Source organism: Sorex fumeus, unplaced genomic scaffold (assembly GCF_029834395.1).
Source record: "Sorex fumeus unplaced genomic scaffold, SorFum_2.1 ptg000002l, whole genome shotgun sequence".
NCBI classification, from domain to species: Eukaryota; Metazoa; Chordata; class Mammalia; order Eulipotyphla; family Soricidae; genus Sorex; species Sorex fumeus.
This window is the reverse complement of record NW_026606059.1, coordinates 68,313,121-68,329,353: the sequence shown is the minus strand read 5'-3', so window position 1 is coordinate 68,329,353 and position 16,233 is coordinate 68,313,121. Positions and strand designations below refer to the sequence as shown.

Here is a 16,233-nt window from a genome sequence, read left to right as displayed (position 1 = left end):
TAGTTTAAGACAATGCAAAAATAAATAAATTATGTAATTAAGTATAGTTATAAGGCTTACTTAGGAAGTTTTCAGTAAATTAAAGTACAAAAATAGAATGCAAAAGGTCATAGTGACCTCTTGGGACTCCTTCAAGATTCCTAAACTTGCATTTTGCATGCTGAGTTCAAAAAATAGAAATAAAATTGGATCAAACATGAACCAATGAATGTCAGAAAGTAGACCCCAAATACCCGTAATGGATCTCTTTGTCTTCCAGTGTGCCTTTACCAGTCTATCATTTGCAATCATCATGAGATGTAAAGTCATGGGGTTGGATGTTTTTTAGCTTTTATTGCCATTTGGGGAATTGGGCTTGGTTTCAAAAATAGTTCAACTGAGGCAAAGGGCTTTACTACTGCCAGTCACTGGGAATTATTTAAGCATTTCCTAAAGTTCTACTGAACTTGAATAGGATGTTTCTTTTGCTATTGTATGAGATTAAATACCTAGAAACTGAAGCACTACTCACAAATGGTGAGAAGGTCTTTTGGCTTGCATGTGACTGACACATATTTGGTCCTCAGCACACCATATGGTCCCTGGGGCTGCCACAAGTGACCCCTGAGCATAGAGCATGGAATTAGTCCTGAACACTGTGTATTACACAGTTATAAAAGTATTAGAAATTGCTTTTCATTCATACAGTGTTCCGACACCAGTCCCTTCATGTGGGTCCACGTCCCTCCACCACACCAATGTCTCTGATTTCCCTCCTGTCTCCCAGCCTGTTTCTGAGGCAGGTATTTTTTTTTCCTTTATTTTTTTCTCTTCCTCCCCCACCCTTTTTGGCAACGGGGCTTACCAACATGTTACTGATAGGATATCATGTTGACATTTACATCTTTCAGCACAAAATTTGTGTCCAGAGTGACCACTTGCCTCTATCATTGTCATACTGCTCACTTTGTTGACTATGACCCTTTCCCCAACTTCAGTGAAAGCTTCCTGCTCTGACCAGTTCTCTGGTTCTTCATTTCTTTTGACTTTTGGTATTAGTTATTCTGGAACTGTTTCTTTAAATACTGTATCTTAGCGACTCATTCTGTGTCTATGACTCATTTCCCTCTGTTTGATATTCTCCAGGTCCATCCATGAATCGAAAACTGCAAGACTTCATCTTTTCTTACTACTGAGTAGTATGCCATTGTGAACATGTGCCATAACTTCTTTATCCAGTCATCTGTTTGGGGGCGATCTTGGGATGCTTCCAGATTTCAGCTATTGTGAATAGCACTGCAATGAACATAGTAAGCAGATGTCTTTTCTGCATTGTATTTTTGGGCCCCTGGGTGTACTCACAGTAGTGGAATAGCTGTGATGTACGGAAGCTCAACCCATAATTTTTTTGAGGTGTGTCCATATTGTCTTCCAAAAAGCTTGGGCCAATCCAGAGTTTTATTTAAATTGTGGATTCTGTCTCTCCAACCGGTCTGACCAGGTTATTTGAACAGAGCTCTTCCAGAAAGTGTCATGTTGGTATGGGGAAACAGGCCCACTGAGATCCTTGAGAAACTTTCCCCGTGACCGATCAACTTTCGCAAACACTATAAAAAAGAGCGAGGCTTTTGAGGCTCAAAATAAACTTTTTTTATTTTTCAGCTCCTACCCTTTTCTTAAAAGAAGAGATCATCATTGCCCCTTGCTTCTTAAAACCTAGAAGAATAGCATTTGGATCTCTTATCAGAGTGAAGTTTAAAGTGAGTGTGTGTTCTCTGATAAATTCACCTTTTTTTCTCTGATAAAGTTATCTTTTCCTTGGTAGAGCAAATCTCCCCATCCTCTTACCTTGCTGTCCTTGGCCCATTACCATAGAATAAATATCCCATATCCCCAATTTTTCTTTAGAATTTATTGACATATATTTGCTTTGAGACATATTATCCATATTATCCATCTGTTTGCTTTGAGATATATCTTTCTGTAGTTGTCTAATGCTTTTTTATTTACTCTTTCAACCAGAGAAGTTGAGGGATGGGGGATTTTTCCTCTGGGTGCCAGCTCACACAAGCAATTTAGCACTGTAGCACTGTCCTCCCATTGTTCATCGATTTGCTCGAGCAGGCCCAATAACATTGTGAAACTTGTTGTTACTGTGTTTGGCAATCAAAATAGGTCACGGGTAGCTTGCCAGGCTTTGCCATGTAGGCAAGCTACTCTCAGTAGCTTGCCGGGCTCTCCGAGAGAGGCAGAGGAATCCAACTCGGGTCAGCGGGGCTGGCCACATGAAAGGCAAATACCCTATCACTGTGTTATTGCTCCAGCCCAAAGCTTTCCTCTGCCAAGCAATTTAAAACATTATTATTTAAACTGTAAATAATACAGTAATATCTTTTGAAAATGTGAACGAAAATCCTGACAGCCAAAGTGATACATGAGAACAAACAGAGCTGTGTCTGCAGGCTGGAATATGGCAGACAGTAAATACCTAAAAATAATGTCTGTTTCCCCGTACACCTCCTGAGAATTGAAGATAATACACCAGATCAATTAAAATGAGGGAAATCTTACTCATTTAAATTAAGAAAAAGGTCGAATCGGAAGAGTATTTCATGCATGCAACTTGCATTAAATTTATACCATAATGCAAAAATAATGACTATATTGAAGAATCTGTTCTAATAGTTAACTTGCTTTTATAGTGAAGCCCTTAATTATATTAATTGTGTAAATAAATTATTACGAAATATCTCCTCTTTAGAAGATTGTGGAATGTGCAAATTAGTGACCTTAATGATTATATGCCACATTAAGATTGTAATGATTGTCATTATACCTTATTTTAGAAAACTTAGTAGAAATATTTGAAAACCGATCAATAAAATTAACTATGATTTAGCATTAACAACTTTAACATAAACAGTACAAATAAATTATTCAGTCACATTATATAATATGGAAGGAAAATTATGTAGTGATTTTTTCCATATTAATACATAACTTAAATCTAATAAATAACTAAACAGAAAGTATATTTCTTTATTATACAGAAATATGGAAATATATATGGAAATAGTAATGGATATGATTTAAAGTGATACTAATTAGCATAGTAAATTATTTTCTATTTTAAACATTAAAACAAATACAGGAATTATGGTGCCACCAGCAGGTCAATCTGTACCTGTGAAGCAAGTGCATCAGCAGCCTGATGCCACCTTCAGACTTCCAGATACCCCAAAATTGTGTCTTTGGCCAGACCCCAACAACTTGGGACCAAGTTTACCAAGAATGTAAATGAACAAAAGTTGGCTATGTGGAAGACACACCCTAACTTCCAGGTTAGGGCGTGTCTTCCAGCTCAGCTATATAATTGGAGGCTCGACCTCTCTGGTTCCTGATCAAACTGCTTAATGAGCATGATCCCAGAGACTCAGAAATGAATCTCAGTGCCCGGAGTGATGAGACACACAGGGCCTCATGGGATGGTGTGGAGCAACCCTTTCCTCCCCGCCTCAATGAGACCCCGAGTCGCCACCCACGAATGGCCTCTCTGGCTCCTGATCAAGCTCCTTAACGGCCATGATCCCAGAGACTCAGAAACAAATCTTGGAACCCAGCAGCTTTTGGAAGAAATGCGTCTGGTCCGTGCAGTAGTTTACTGGCACCAGGCCACCCCAGGTGGAAATAGATTTACCGCCTTGGCATGTTCCTCATGGCGCTTGGTGGCCACCATCCTCCAGAGGCCATTAGACAGTTGGGTTTGGGCCCGCAGTGACAAGACACGCGGGGCCTCATGGTATGAGGGTGGAGCCGGCTCTTTTCTCCCCACCCTGACAAGATCCCAAGTTGCCGCCCCTGAATGACCTCTCTGGCTCCTGATCAAGCTGCTTGATGGCCATGATCCAACAGACTTGAGAACAGATCTTGAAACCCAGCAGGTTTTGGCAGAAATCCCTCCAGATTTAATTCTTAAAATTTTGAAATTCGATAACTATATGTATTCATAATCAACAATAGAAAACAAATTGTCTATTGTTGCCTTTTCGGCAATCTGAGTGCTGAGGTAAAATCCCAAATAATAGTGGTGGGTCTGGTGTCAAAATATTGAATGTAAACAAAGTGGAGAGAGAGAAATGTGGAAATCATATGCCCCACAGATACGGGGAGGGAGAGGTATGGGGGATATACTGGGGTTTTTGGTGGTGGAAAATGGGTACTGGTGAAGGGATAGGTTTTTCATTGTATGGCCAAGACTTAAACCTGAAAGTTTTGAGACTGCTCTCACAGTGATTCAATGAATAAAATTATGAAAAAAAAACAAATTTATAAGATATTATTACTATCTCTACAAGATATAAAAGGAAACCCTATGGTGCTTATGACTCAAACATCATGTCTAGATAAATTATCTAACTATTAAAAGAAGAAAGTCTAGTTTTGAATTCAGTTTAATCTAGACCCATATATTATTAAATCTTGGAAGTTTTTAATTCAACAGCTATAAATTTATTTTAAACATTTAGAATATCATGGTTACTTGTTAGTAAAGAAAATATGAGCAATTATTATTATTATTATTAGCATCATAATCATTTTGCTTTTTGGGTCACACATGGCATTGCACAGGGGTTACTCCTGTCTTATGCACTCAGGAATTACTCCTGGCAGTGCTCGGGGGACCATACGGATGCTAGGAATTGAACTCGGGTCAGCTGTGTATAAGGCAAATGCCCTACCTGCTGTGCTATAGCTCCAGCTGCAAGCAATAATTTTGAGGAAAACTATAAATAGTCAATGAATTGAGCATATCTATTTATTGAGGTTTATTCCATTAGGAGAGCTGTGTGCCCACAATTCATACCAGAAATTTCCTTCCAAAATTAATTCAGTGGTGATAACATATGGCACAAAAACTTACAAAAATATGGGGCCGGAGTGATATCACAGTGGGTAGGGTGTTTGCCTTGCACGCGGCCCGACTCGGGTTCGGTCCCCAGCATCCCTGAGCACGGCCAGGAGTAGTTCCTGTCCTGGGTGCATGAACCAGGAGTAACCCCTGAGCATCACTGGGTGTGACCCACCCCCCAAAAAAACCTTACAACAATATTTCTTAAAGTATGTTGTAAACAGTATATCAGGAAAATTATTTATGGAATCACAGCCAGTACTAAAGAATAGATTACAATGAATTAGAATAAGAACTAGAAAAGTGTACTTATTTCTAAGAGACAGTGCTATATAGTTAAGTGGTGTGTATTTTTTTATTTTTTAATTTTAATTTAATTTTATTTTAATTTTTATTAATGAGACACCATGAGGTACAGTTGTAGAGTTACAAAATTTTGTGCGTGGGTTTCAATTATACTATGATCAAATACCCATCCCTCCACCAGTGCCCATTTCCTTTTAAGTGTGTGTGTAAGAGAAAAGCAGAAAGACAGAGAACTGGGACTTAATCTGAACTATAGTTGTAATTATGGGTCACTGTAAAATACACTTTAAATTCATATTTATAGGCTATCTTATAATATAATGAACCAAGAAAGAAAAACTAATGTTCACAGTCAGCTACTTAATAAAAGTAACAAAGAGGTAAAGTTATTGTTCCCACTTTAGAAAATTGAACTACTTAGGAAAAAAGAAGAGCTAAAAGCTTGGGAGATTAGGTAGAATAAACAAGGAGAATTATGATGACCTCTGTGGTACTTCCGAGTAAAGAGAGTGAATTAAACTTATCAGAGCAGTTACCTTATAGGAGATAATTGCATTTTGATGACAATTATAGGTAATTGCCACAATACAAAATGATTTCTATCCCAGTACAATATTAATATTATATGCCCCATATTTAATCATAAATTTTTCAAGCCTATCTTAAAAGCTAACATGAAATATATCTTTGACAATAATGCATGTGCTACTCTCATCATTTGCAAGTTATGCATATGTACTCAAATAAATATTTAGGCCCTCTCTGTGGAACTAAGACAATAAAAGTATATACCATATAAAATTTTTTTTCCTCTTTGGGTCACACCCAGTGATGCTCCAGGGGTTACTCCTGGTTTTGCACTCAGAAACTACTCCTGGTGGTTCTTGGGGGACCATATGAGATGCTGGGGATAGACCCTGGGTCAGCTGCGTCCAAGGCAAACACCCTTCCCGCTGTACTATCACTCTGACCCCCTCCATATGGAAATCTCATGAGCATTAAATTATTCACAAAAGGTTATAACAATAGTGCCCTCATGGTGCTAAGTGCTCAGTAAATTTGTGTTTTTTCAAGTGCTTTATGTATTCTCTTTGAAATTGTTTCAATCTCATCAGTTCATAGAGATGTTTTGGATAAATTAATATCTGTTGACTTTTTCTGAACCAGTGAGAAGGATGAGAGTTTTAGACAGCTAAAGCATTGGATTTAGTGATTTTTTTTAACATTTATTTAGAAAATAAGAAAAGAGTGAATTTATGATTTAGTTTTTTTTTATTCAGAAATCAGGGTTTTCCTATAAGCGAGGTTCAAGTGAGCGCTGAGTTAATATTTTTTTTTAATAATTTTGTTTTGTTTTTTGGCACCATGCTCAGTGTTGCTCAGGTCTTACTTCTGGGCCTGTATCCAGGGATTGTTTCTGCGGGTATGGAGCTCAGGGGTTGATGTGTGGTGCTGGAACTTGTACTGGGACCAGCTGTGTGCTAGGTGAATGCCTTATCCTCTGTGCTATCACTCCATCTCCTGAGCTGATTTTGACATTGACCATGCTGTTTTCAGGAAACAGTGTTATAAAGATTATGGGAGACAGGATACATTTTATCAAATAGCAATATATTTTAAGTATTTATGAGTCAATTAAACATTTGTTAAAGAGTACACTGTTAATTTATAAAGACACTATAAATAAATGTTCTTATTCATTTTTAATTAGAGAAACTGAATTGAAGAGAACCTAAATAAGTTCACTGAATTTACTAACTAGTAAATTCTAAAGTAGTATTTAAGCCACAGTGTGACCCAGTCTTTTGGTTTCATCCAAGAAGTTTCCTTAATCCAAACCAGAAAACACATCAGATGCTATGAAAGGTATTTAGGTCTAACTATTTTAGGGAAGAATGTACTGTAGAAAGTGTAAGAGAGGAAGTTAGATCATGTTTTAGCTGCTCTTATATCCATTCAGTATTATAATTGTGTTTGAAGACAAGCAGCACATATACATTTAGGTGTATTATTGGTCATAGTGCCCAACATAGAAACAAGTCAACCTTTTGAAATACCCTTAATACAAATATTCTCTTGGTACTGAGTGCAACAGAGAAATGGGGAAAAAGAAAAATCCAGTTATGTATAAAAACATGATATATTTGAGTGCTGTGTCAAGCAGAAAAGAAACAAAGTGAAGAGCCAGTACTCAGGACTTATAAAATATACTTATGGAATTCAAAACTATATATCAGAAAATACTTATTAATAAAATTAGTGTGTTATCACTTATATCCTAGTAAATTTGAGCAGAATATCAAATTTATTTCAAATTTAAATTTCCCATTATCTAGTGTCAATTTTAAATACTGATAAGCAGAGACTATTGGTAGAAACCATATTGAATTATACAGTTTCTTTATATTCTTAGCACTATTTTGGTCTCTGTTGCTAGGTATCTGCTTTTTTATACCCTTACCTTATTTGTATTCACTGCCGTGATGACCCAGACACACTGTGCATTGCTGTCATACTGAAATGGAAAGTTGGGAGATGTAAAGGTTCCGCTCGGTCCTTGAATATTGGAGCCACATGTCTTCACTGAAAGAGAAATTGTGTTTTAAAAGATGAGCATATACCACATGCAAAACCAGAGCAATAAACTACCAACTGAATAGATTCTAAGTTAAAAACTCCATAATTACAATGAAATTAAAATACACACTACGGTAGTCTCAATGATACCTCTCTAAAAGGGGAGTTTCTGTAACATCCCAGAGTTGAAAAATTCAAGACTTTAAACATTGATGAAAACTGGTTCTGAGAAAAAGTATTAGGCACGATAAGTTGCTCTCTGACTTTAAATAGGTTAGTTTAATTGGCAAGACATTTATTTTATTCAGCAACAGGCTAACTATAATCTGCAGGGAAAGAAACAAAACCTTGGGTTGATTAAGCGATCCAAATTGTTATATTCCTATTTATTTTTATATTTTAAATTTTATTCTTCTTAAAACACTGAGACTTACAAAGTTGTTCATAAGACAATTGTTTATTTCATTTTTTGTCCCAACACCACCCTATGACCTTCCCTCCACCAATGTCCCCAGTCCCCCTCCAACTGCCCCTTCAGGCACATAACAAATTTAGTTATATTGCTTGCTCCAAATTCAGTTATATTGCTTGCTCCAACAAAATTTAAAGAAATAGCAAATAGAATAATCAGAAAATAAATCAGTAAAAGCCAACCTGTGTGGTTGCTAAAATATTTTAACCTTTGTAAATAAAGACATGAAACTATTTAGTACAATATGATGAAATGCTTATCCTCAGTTACATAAATCAGTTTTCAACTCTGAAATCTAAAATATATTTCATTGAATTTTTCTTTGTAATTAGACCTCATTATGATAACAATCAAATACTACCTGTCATTAATAAAACTTTAAAACTATCTTCTCTTAGCATATTTTGGAGTTTACATGAAAAAAAATCCCCTTAACTTTATTTAAACACTGTGGTTTACAAAGTTGTTCAATCAAGACTTGGATTGATTAAGCAATCTACATTATTATAACGTTTATTTACTAAGTACCATAGGTCTCCTAGTAGTATAATTAAACAAAAATATTAAAATTAATTTTTATATTCCAACAACTTTGAGTTTGACCAGGCTACAAATGTAGTTAACCCAAAATAACTTCAATAAATGTCTTTTAAAGTCAAATATTATAATATTTTGGATATTTTAAAGCATTTTCCCTCAAGTTAATAGAACAACTAATAACAATGTTGTGATATTTTACCATTGTGGTAATCAAATTATTTGTAGCATTTCTTTTGATTCTCATGCACTTGCTTCATTCTATTAAAATTCTGTCTGGCCAAACATGATTGCTACTCAATGCCTCTCTTGCAAACCACAAGACCCAGAAGGAGAAAGAGAGAACAAAAGGGAATGCCCTGCCACATAGCAGGGTGGGATGGGGCGATGGGGTGTGAGAGGGATGCTGGGACCTGTGGTGGTGGAGGAAGGGCGCTAGTGGAGGGATGGGTACTTGATCATTGTAGAACTGAAAGCCAAGCACAAAAATTTGTAAGTCTGTAACTGTACCTCATGGTGTTTCACTAAAAAAAATAAATAAATAAATAAAAATAAATAAATAAATAACAATAAAATTTAAAAAAATAATTCTGTCTGGTCATCAGCAATACATAAATTTTATTTTTGTGATTTAAACCCTATAGAGTTATCTTTACCACTTTGAAAATCAGTTTTGGAGATTCTAAGACTTTCTGCAGGATCACTCAATTCAACAGCCCATCAGGAGTCACCCTTATGTTTTCTGCCCTATTTCTCATTATCACAAATTCATTTTCCTCTAGAACATTAGACAAAGCTTTCTTTACTAGATCTCCCTTTCTGTTAATCTTGTACCATAAGTCTCTTGCTTCCACACCTGGCTGTCCTAACCAGGGCCCCTTCGAGGAAGGTGGGTGGAGTTTTCCTCCCCACCCCGACTAGAGCCTCAGAAGCTGAAGACCTCTGGTTCCAGCCACAGCCATGCTTAAGACCACTCTCCACATGTTCAAAGGAGCTTCACGCATGAAGGAACCGGCAGAGGAACCCAGATGTGCAGAACCCGGGGCGTAGATCTCTCAAGCCTACTCAGATTGGGGCCGGGCCTCCTCCACCCAGATCCCCCATCTTCCAGTATGTAGGCATTACACCCACCAACTTCCCCCCGCACTGTGTAATCCCATCAATGGCCAAGACCCAGAGACTATAATACCCAGCTAGCGGAAGCTTATTATCTAGTTCTTACTCTGGAGAACCTGGCAGGCTACCAAAAGTATCCTGCCCACAAGGCAGAGTCTGGCAAACTCCCCGTGGCGTATTCAATATGCCAAAAACCAGTAACAAGATGGGTCTCATTCTCCTGACCCTGAAAGAGCCTTGAATGTGGCACTTTCTAAAATCTCAGGGTTAGGACAAAGGAGATGTTACTGGTGCTTGCTCGAGGAAATCGATGAACATCAGGATGACAGTGATACAGTGAAGTCCATTTAAAATTTTCCTTCAAGTTCAATATTATGTGGTGAGCTAAGGATCACTTAAATTTTTATTTTTCATATATGATTTTTATATTTTTAATTGTAAAGTAGCACAGTGGGTAGGGCGTTTGCCTTGCACGCGTCCCGACCCGGGTTCGATTCCCAGCATCCCATATGGTTCCCCGAGCACAGCCAGGAGTAATTCCTGAGTGCATGAACCAGGGGTAACCCATGTGCATCGTTGGGTGTGACTCAAAAAGAAAAAAATAGTAAAGGTGTATCATTTTGCAATAAGGAGAAAAATGGCGCACTGCTATTTCTTCAAATTATTTACCATTATTCTTTTCCTATTTATAGTCTAACTTCCAGAACACTGCTTTCTGCTTTTTTACTACTTTATTTATTTTTGCTTCTTTTACTTTCCATGCATAAATATGAAACTTTGGCTGAATTTAATTTTCTAAACCTTATTAATACCCACAACATTTCTCAGTCTTTAACAAGGCACCTTGCCCTATCTTTATTGAGATATAGACAAATAACATTATAAGCACTTAAGGTAAAAGATGTGACTATCTAATACTTGTGTATCTCAATATAATGCAAAATGATCAGTATAATTTCATCAGCTTAGTTTGTGTGTGTGTGTGTGTGTGTGTGTGTGTGTGTGTGTGTAGAAATAGAACATTTAATTTCCTTTGTGTGTTTGTTTCATGGGGTAGCTGTCCCATGTTGATCAAAATGTACCCCTGTCTCTGCATTCTGGGAGCATGCCTGGTAAAGCTCAGAGAAACTTTAGCGCTGTCAGAGAGAGTATACAGGCCAGCTATGTGCTAGGAAACCACCCTACCTGCTAGACTATCTCACTAGCCCCACAGAGAAAATGGTTAAGATCTACACTCTTGGAAACGTTTAGCGTATACCTTGTTTTTCTATTTAAAAATGGTTCCCATGCTATACATTATATAGCCAGAATTTAATGATATCATTGTGGATTACATCTCAAATGTGCTCCATTGTACCAACAACTTACCATTCCTTTCACCTGCCTTACTCCTGCCTTTTGCAACTCTTAACTCTTTTTATTCTTGAGTTATTTTTTTCTTAGATCCACAGGTATGTGAAAGAATTATAGTCTCTTACACTCACTGTTCATTTTCTTCTCCCTCATTCACTTTCCAAAACATGTTAGACTGATTTCTCCCACTTTAGTGTTGAAATTACTTTCTTAATGCCAGCAATGACCTCCTAATTGCTAAATCAAATATATCTTCCTTTTTGTCCCATTTTGCATTTCTCAACAGAGATGGAAAATTATGATAAGCTCTGTTTGAAATTCACTCTTTCCTTGCATAGTCATGAACTTTCAAGTTTCTGGTCCATTAGTTCTAAAATAGTTATTCTTCATACACTTTGTTCTGGTTTTATTTTTTCCATCTGACCCTTAAGTAGCATAATTATAAATGAATTTAATGGCCCATTTTCTTTTTATTAAGTAGACATTTTATATCTAATTCACTTTTATGACTACAACGGCAATTTCTGTCTTGTTAGCTCTCAAATCTCTTGGACAGTCCATGAAATGTTTCCAGCAAACTTTGAATCAAACAATTTTTAAATAATTCCTCTACTTCTACTCCCAAATATGCATAAATACTTCTGAAGATTGAAGTACTCTCCTCTAAAGCATACTTTTTTCTGGTTTGCTCAATTCCCAATGCCAAGTGTTTTGTATTTACCAGACACCTGACTAGACTGAATTAGTAGTTATTCGTCTAAACTAGTATTAGCTACTTCGCAACATTCATATAACATAAGCTCTCTGTTCTCTCCTTCCTTCTAAATGGTATCATACCTAACTTTCTAAATTCAAAAACTCTGATTACTTCACATAATTATAGAAAATATTATCTTTCTTGTTTACAATACAGATTCTTTGCAATATAATCCCCCACTATTTGGAACAATCTTAAACTCAGTGTGTGACTAAAACATTTGCACTTCCTTCAATGACTCATAGCATTTATAATTTTTCATGCTGTTCTCCAAGTCCCAAGTGTATTCCCTTCTTAAATCTGACTGGAAACAGACCATCCATCAATCCATTCATTTAGTCCAGCGTAGTCCGGTCGATGTCCAGCACCACTTTCTATAGGAGTGTCCCTAATTCTACCACCACATCTTCACTTCCTCATCCATTATTTGAATATTACATCTTGTAAACAGTACATATGTTGTAAAATGCATACATAAGCATTTATAGTTTAAATCAAGATGAGTTTTACTGAAATAATATGGATTGACATAAGTAGAAGCAGCTTCTTTGATAGGACACACTGTTTTCTAAGATTGATTACTATTTGGAAATTTTCTGCGTATTCTAAAATGTGTATACAATTGAGTATTTTATTGATAGACTTGTTTTTCATTTCTTCTTAGTAATTCCTAATGCTTTCATAATGTAGGATTTTTTTACCAAAGAAACAAATATCTATGGGGTTGGAGTGACAGTATAGTGAGTTAGGTGCTTGCCTTGCACCCAGCAGACATGGATTCAAACCCTTGCACTCTGTGTGGCCCCCTGAGCACCACCAGGGGTGATATATGAGCACAGAGTCAGGAGAAAAGACTATGCTCTGAACATTGCTGGGTGTGACTCAAATACCAAATAGAAAGACAAAAGAATAGAAATATCTAAGTTATTTGGCACAGTATTTAAATGAACTGTAAGATCCTAGTTTACATGCAAAAGGAATATTCTTATTATATTGCATATGGGTAAAAATCCAATTTGGAAGAGGATATTCTTTTCTGTAGAAAGAATATAAAAATACTGGGGTCAGAGATAAAGTACAGTGTGCAGGGCCCTTGGCTTACAATAGCCAATTGGCATACTTAGCCAATTCAGATTCAATCCCTGGCACCCTATATGGTGCCCCAGAATCACCTGAAAGGAAACTGAAGTCAGAACTAAGCCTTGATCACCAGTAATATGGAATAAGGTAAAGAAGAAAGGAAGCTAGGGAAGAGGAGAAAAGGGAGAAGAAAGAAAGAAAGAAAGAAAGAAAGAAAGAAAGAAAGGAAGGAAGGAAGGAAGGAAGGAAGGAAGGAAGGAAGGAAGGAAGGGAAAGAGAGAGAGAGAGGAAGGAAAGAAGGAAGGAAGGAAGGAAGGAAGGAAGGAAGGAAGGAAGGAAGGAAGGAAAAATTTATTTTTGCAGACTATTATCTATCAGGAATAGTGATAGAGTGATGATAACACTGACCCTAAGCCATTATATATACACTCATACTAACCACTGTTCCAATAATAAAATGTAATTTACTTAACTACATTAAAATATGTAATGTTTTAGAGACTATAAAAAAACACCTCCAGGAACCTTTTTATGACATCTTATTATCTCATTCCTACTTTGGACAAACTGATAGTCTACCGAATGTAACCTGCCCACACGGCAGAGTCTGGCAAACTCCCCGTGGCGTACCCAATATGCCAAATACCAGTAACAATGATGGGTCTCATTCTCCTAAAGAGCCTTGAATATATCACTTTCTTAAAAATCTCAGGGCTAGGATGAAGGAGACGTTACTGGGGCTTACTCGAGGCAATCGACGAATAACATATCTTTATACCAACAACCATATAGTTCTTCACTTTCATGCCCTAGTGACAAGATGTTGACTTGGTACATGACACTGAGCATATTTTCCAAATATCTAAAAACATTTTAAATTATGAACAAATAAATTTAAAATTATTAAATATGAGGTATAAAAGTTCAAAGTTTATAATTGTCACTGTCCTCCTGTTTTTCATCAATTTGCTCAAGAGGGCACAGTAACATCTTCATTGTGACACTTGGTACTGTATTTGGCATATTGAATACATCATGGGTAGCTTGCCAGGCTTTGCTGTGTGGGCAAGATACTCTCGGTAGTTTGCCGGGCTCTCCCCAAGAGGGGAGAAGGAATCGAACTCTGGTCGGCCATGTTGACCGCTTGCAAGGCAAACGCCCTACCCGCTGTGCTATCGCTCCAGACAAAGTTTACAATTAAAATTTTTAGTTAAATGACAAAAATTATAGAGACTACACATCAAAAACTGGGCAACCTGGATATCATTTTCAATTCTAAACAACCTTCCCTTCTGGAGAAGGGTCAAATAAATATTTTATGATGATTTGTCATCATTCTTTTATGGAGATATTTATTCAACACTGAACATTGACTTAGAAAATTTCAATGCATAAATGAATAAGAAAGACTCCTTTATTTGAGGAACTTTTGGGAAAGTTAAGCAATAAATTTAATCATCTATTTTGAAGACTGACTATAACCTGATTACTAGATGGTGAATATATGTCCAAAAATGTATTAAGGAACATTAATACAAGTGAACTTATGACAAGAAAAGTAGGGACAAGGCAAATAAAAGTAGATTATGTAGTCATTTAAAAAAGAAATACTGAAAAAATTATCTTTCTTCAACTCTTGAAGGCACTCCAAGCCAGTCTCTTCCTCCTGCACAACTCAGGTCATTCATCATGTTGAGTTCTTAAACTAGGTACATATAACTGTTGCATTCGGAGATGTTTGTTCCATTGAGAGTGAATAGAACATCAGGAATGAGACCATTTCCCATAAACATTGTCTTCATGAGTTTCAGCTATAGTCTGACATTTCCACACTCATGATCGAACTCTGTCAGCATTTGTGCTGCTTGCCTGATGCTTGCTGTTATTAGAACAATGTCATCAGCAAAGCAAAGGTGGTATAGTTCCCAGCCATCTATCTTCATTCCCATTCCTTCCCATTCCAGTCCTCGCATGATGTTCTTGATGGTGGCACTGAAGAGTTTCGGTGAAATGGTATCAGTCTGCCAAACCCCTCTCTTTACATGGATGGCCACTTCCTTATACAATGGTGAGATCCTGCTGGTGAATCTGTAATACAGCTCATGGAGGATCCTGATGTATTGAACTTGTACACCCTGTTTGGCTGGGGCTTCGATGACAGCTTCCAACTCAACAGAATCAAAGGCCTTCTTTAAATCATTGAACTCCCGAGAAACCTCAATGAACTTGGTTACCCTGTGCATATGGTTGATTGTGCTGAATGCTTTTTGGAACCTATCTTACTCGCAGAGTTGTCCTTAGTCTAGTGTTCTGCCAATCCTATTCAGGATGACTCAAGTGACTAGCTTGTAGACGGCAGACAACAGGCAGATTGGGTGATGGTTGTCAATGTCGTGGATGTCTCCCTTCTTGTACAGTAGTACAGTTCTGCTGGTTTTCCATTGGAACAGAAACTTGCATTCAGTTAGCATGTAAAATGCCAAGCCAGTGTATTGATTAGTACTGATGGCAGATTCTTCAGGTGTTTGGTTCTGGCCTTATCTGGGCCGTGTGATCTTCGCTTCTTGACTGATGATACGGCATGTCAAATTTTGGAAGAGAGAGCATTGGCAATGACATATCCATTCTGTGGAATTTGGTATGTGGGCAGGTGGACGTGGCTATCGAAGAGATATGAGTAGAAGTGATGGATAATCGTCTACATTGCCCTTCTGGAAGATATGATAGATCCATCAGGATATTGGAGGGTAGTCATCTTGGTCTTGTAGTTGGCAAAAGACAGTCGGGCTTTAGGAATGCTTTTCCCAGCTTCTGTCACATCTCCCAGCACTGCTGCTCTTCTCTCTTTGAGATCTTCCTTGATTGCTTCTCTGCACTGCTTTGCTAGTTTGGACATTCGCTTGCGGTTGCCTGAGGCTTACACCAAGACATCTTGGCGAATCAACTCAAGAGTTTTCTAAGACAGGCATCTTTTTGTTGCTATCTTTCTCTTGGCATTCCTCGCACAATCTTGGAGGTGCTGAACCAGTTGATCGTATTTTTCGTCAATGTTGTAACTGGCTGCATCTTCCCTTGTTGCTACAATAGTACCAAAGAGCTCCCAGTTGGTGGTCGTTCTGGGAGTTCTCTTCTTAAACTTTGTAGCTC

At 37.3% G+C, this 16,233-nt stretch overlaps 1 protein-coding gene across 2 annotated transcripts in view; it reads right to left on the bottom strand.

Moving 5' to 3' along the window:
- CSMD3 (CUB and Sushi multiple domains 3) overlaps positions 1 to 16,233 on the bottom strand; it is a 1,250,820-nt gene that overhangs the window by 685,272 nt on the left and 549,315 nt on the right. For both annotated transcript variants that reach the window (XM_056128239.1, XM_056128292.1), the window contains one exon: positions 7,656 to 7,777. In XM_056128239.1, coding sequence (XP_055984214.1) covers positions 7,656 to 7,777 — 122 coding nt within the window. The remainder of the gene's footprint in view (positions 1 to 7,655; positions 7,778 to 16,233) is intronic.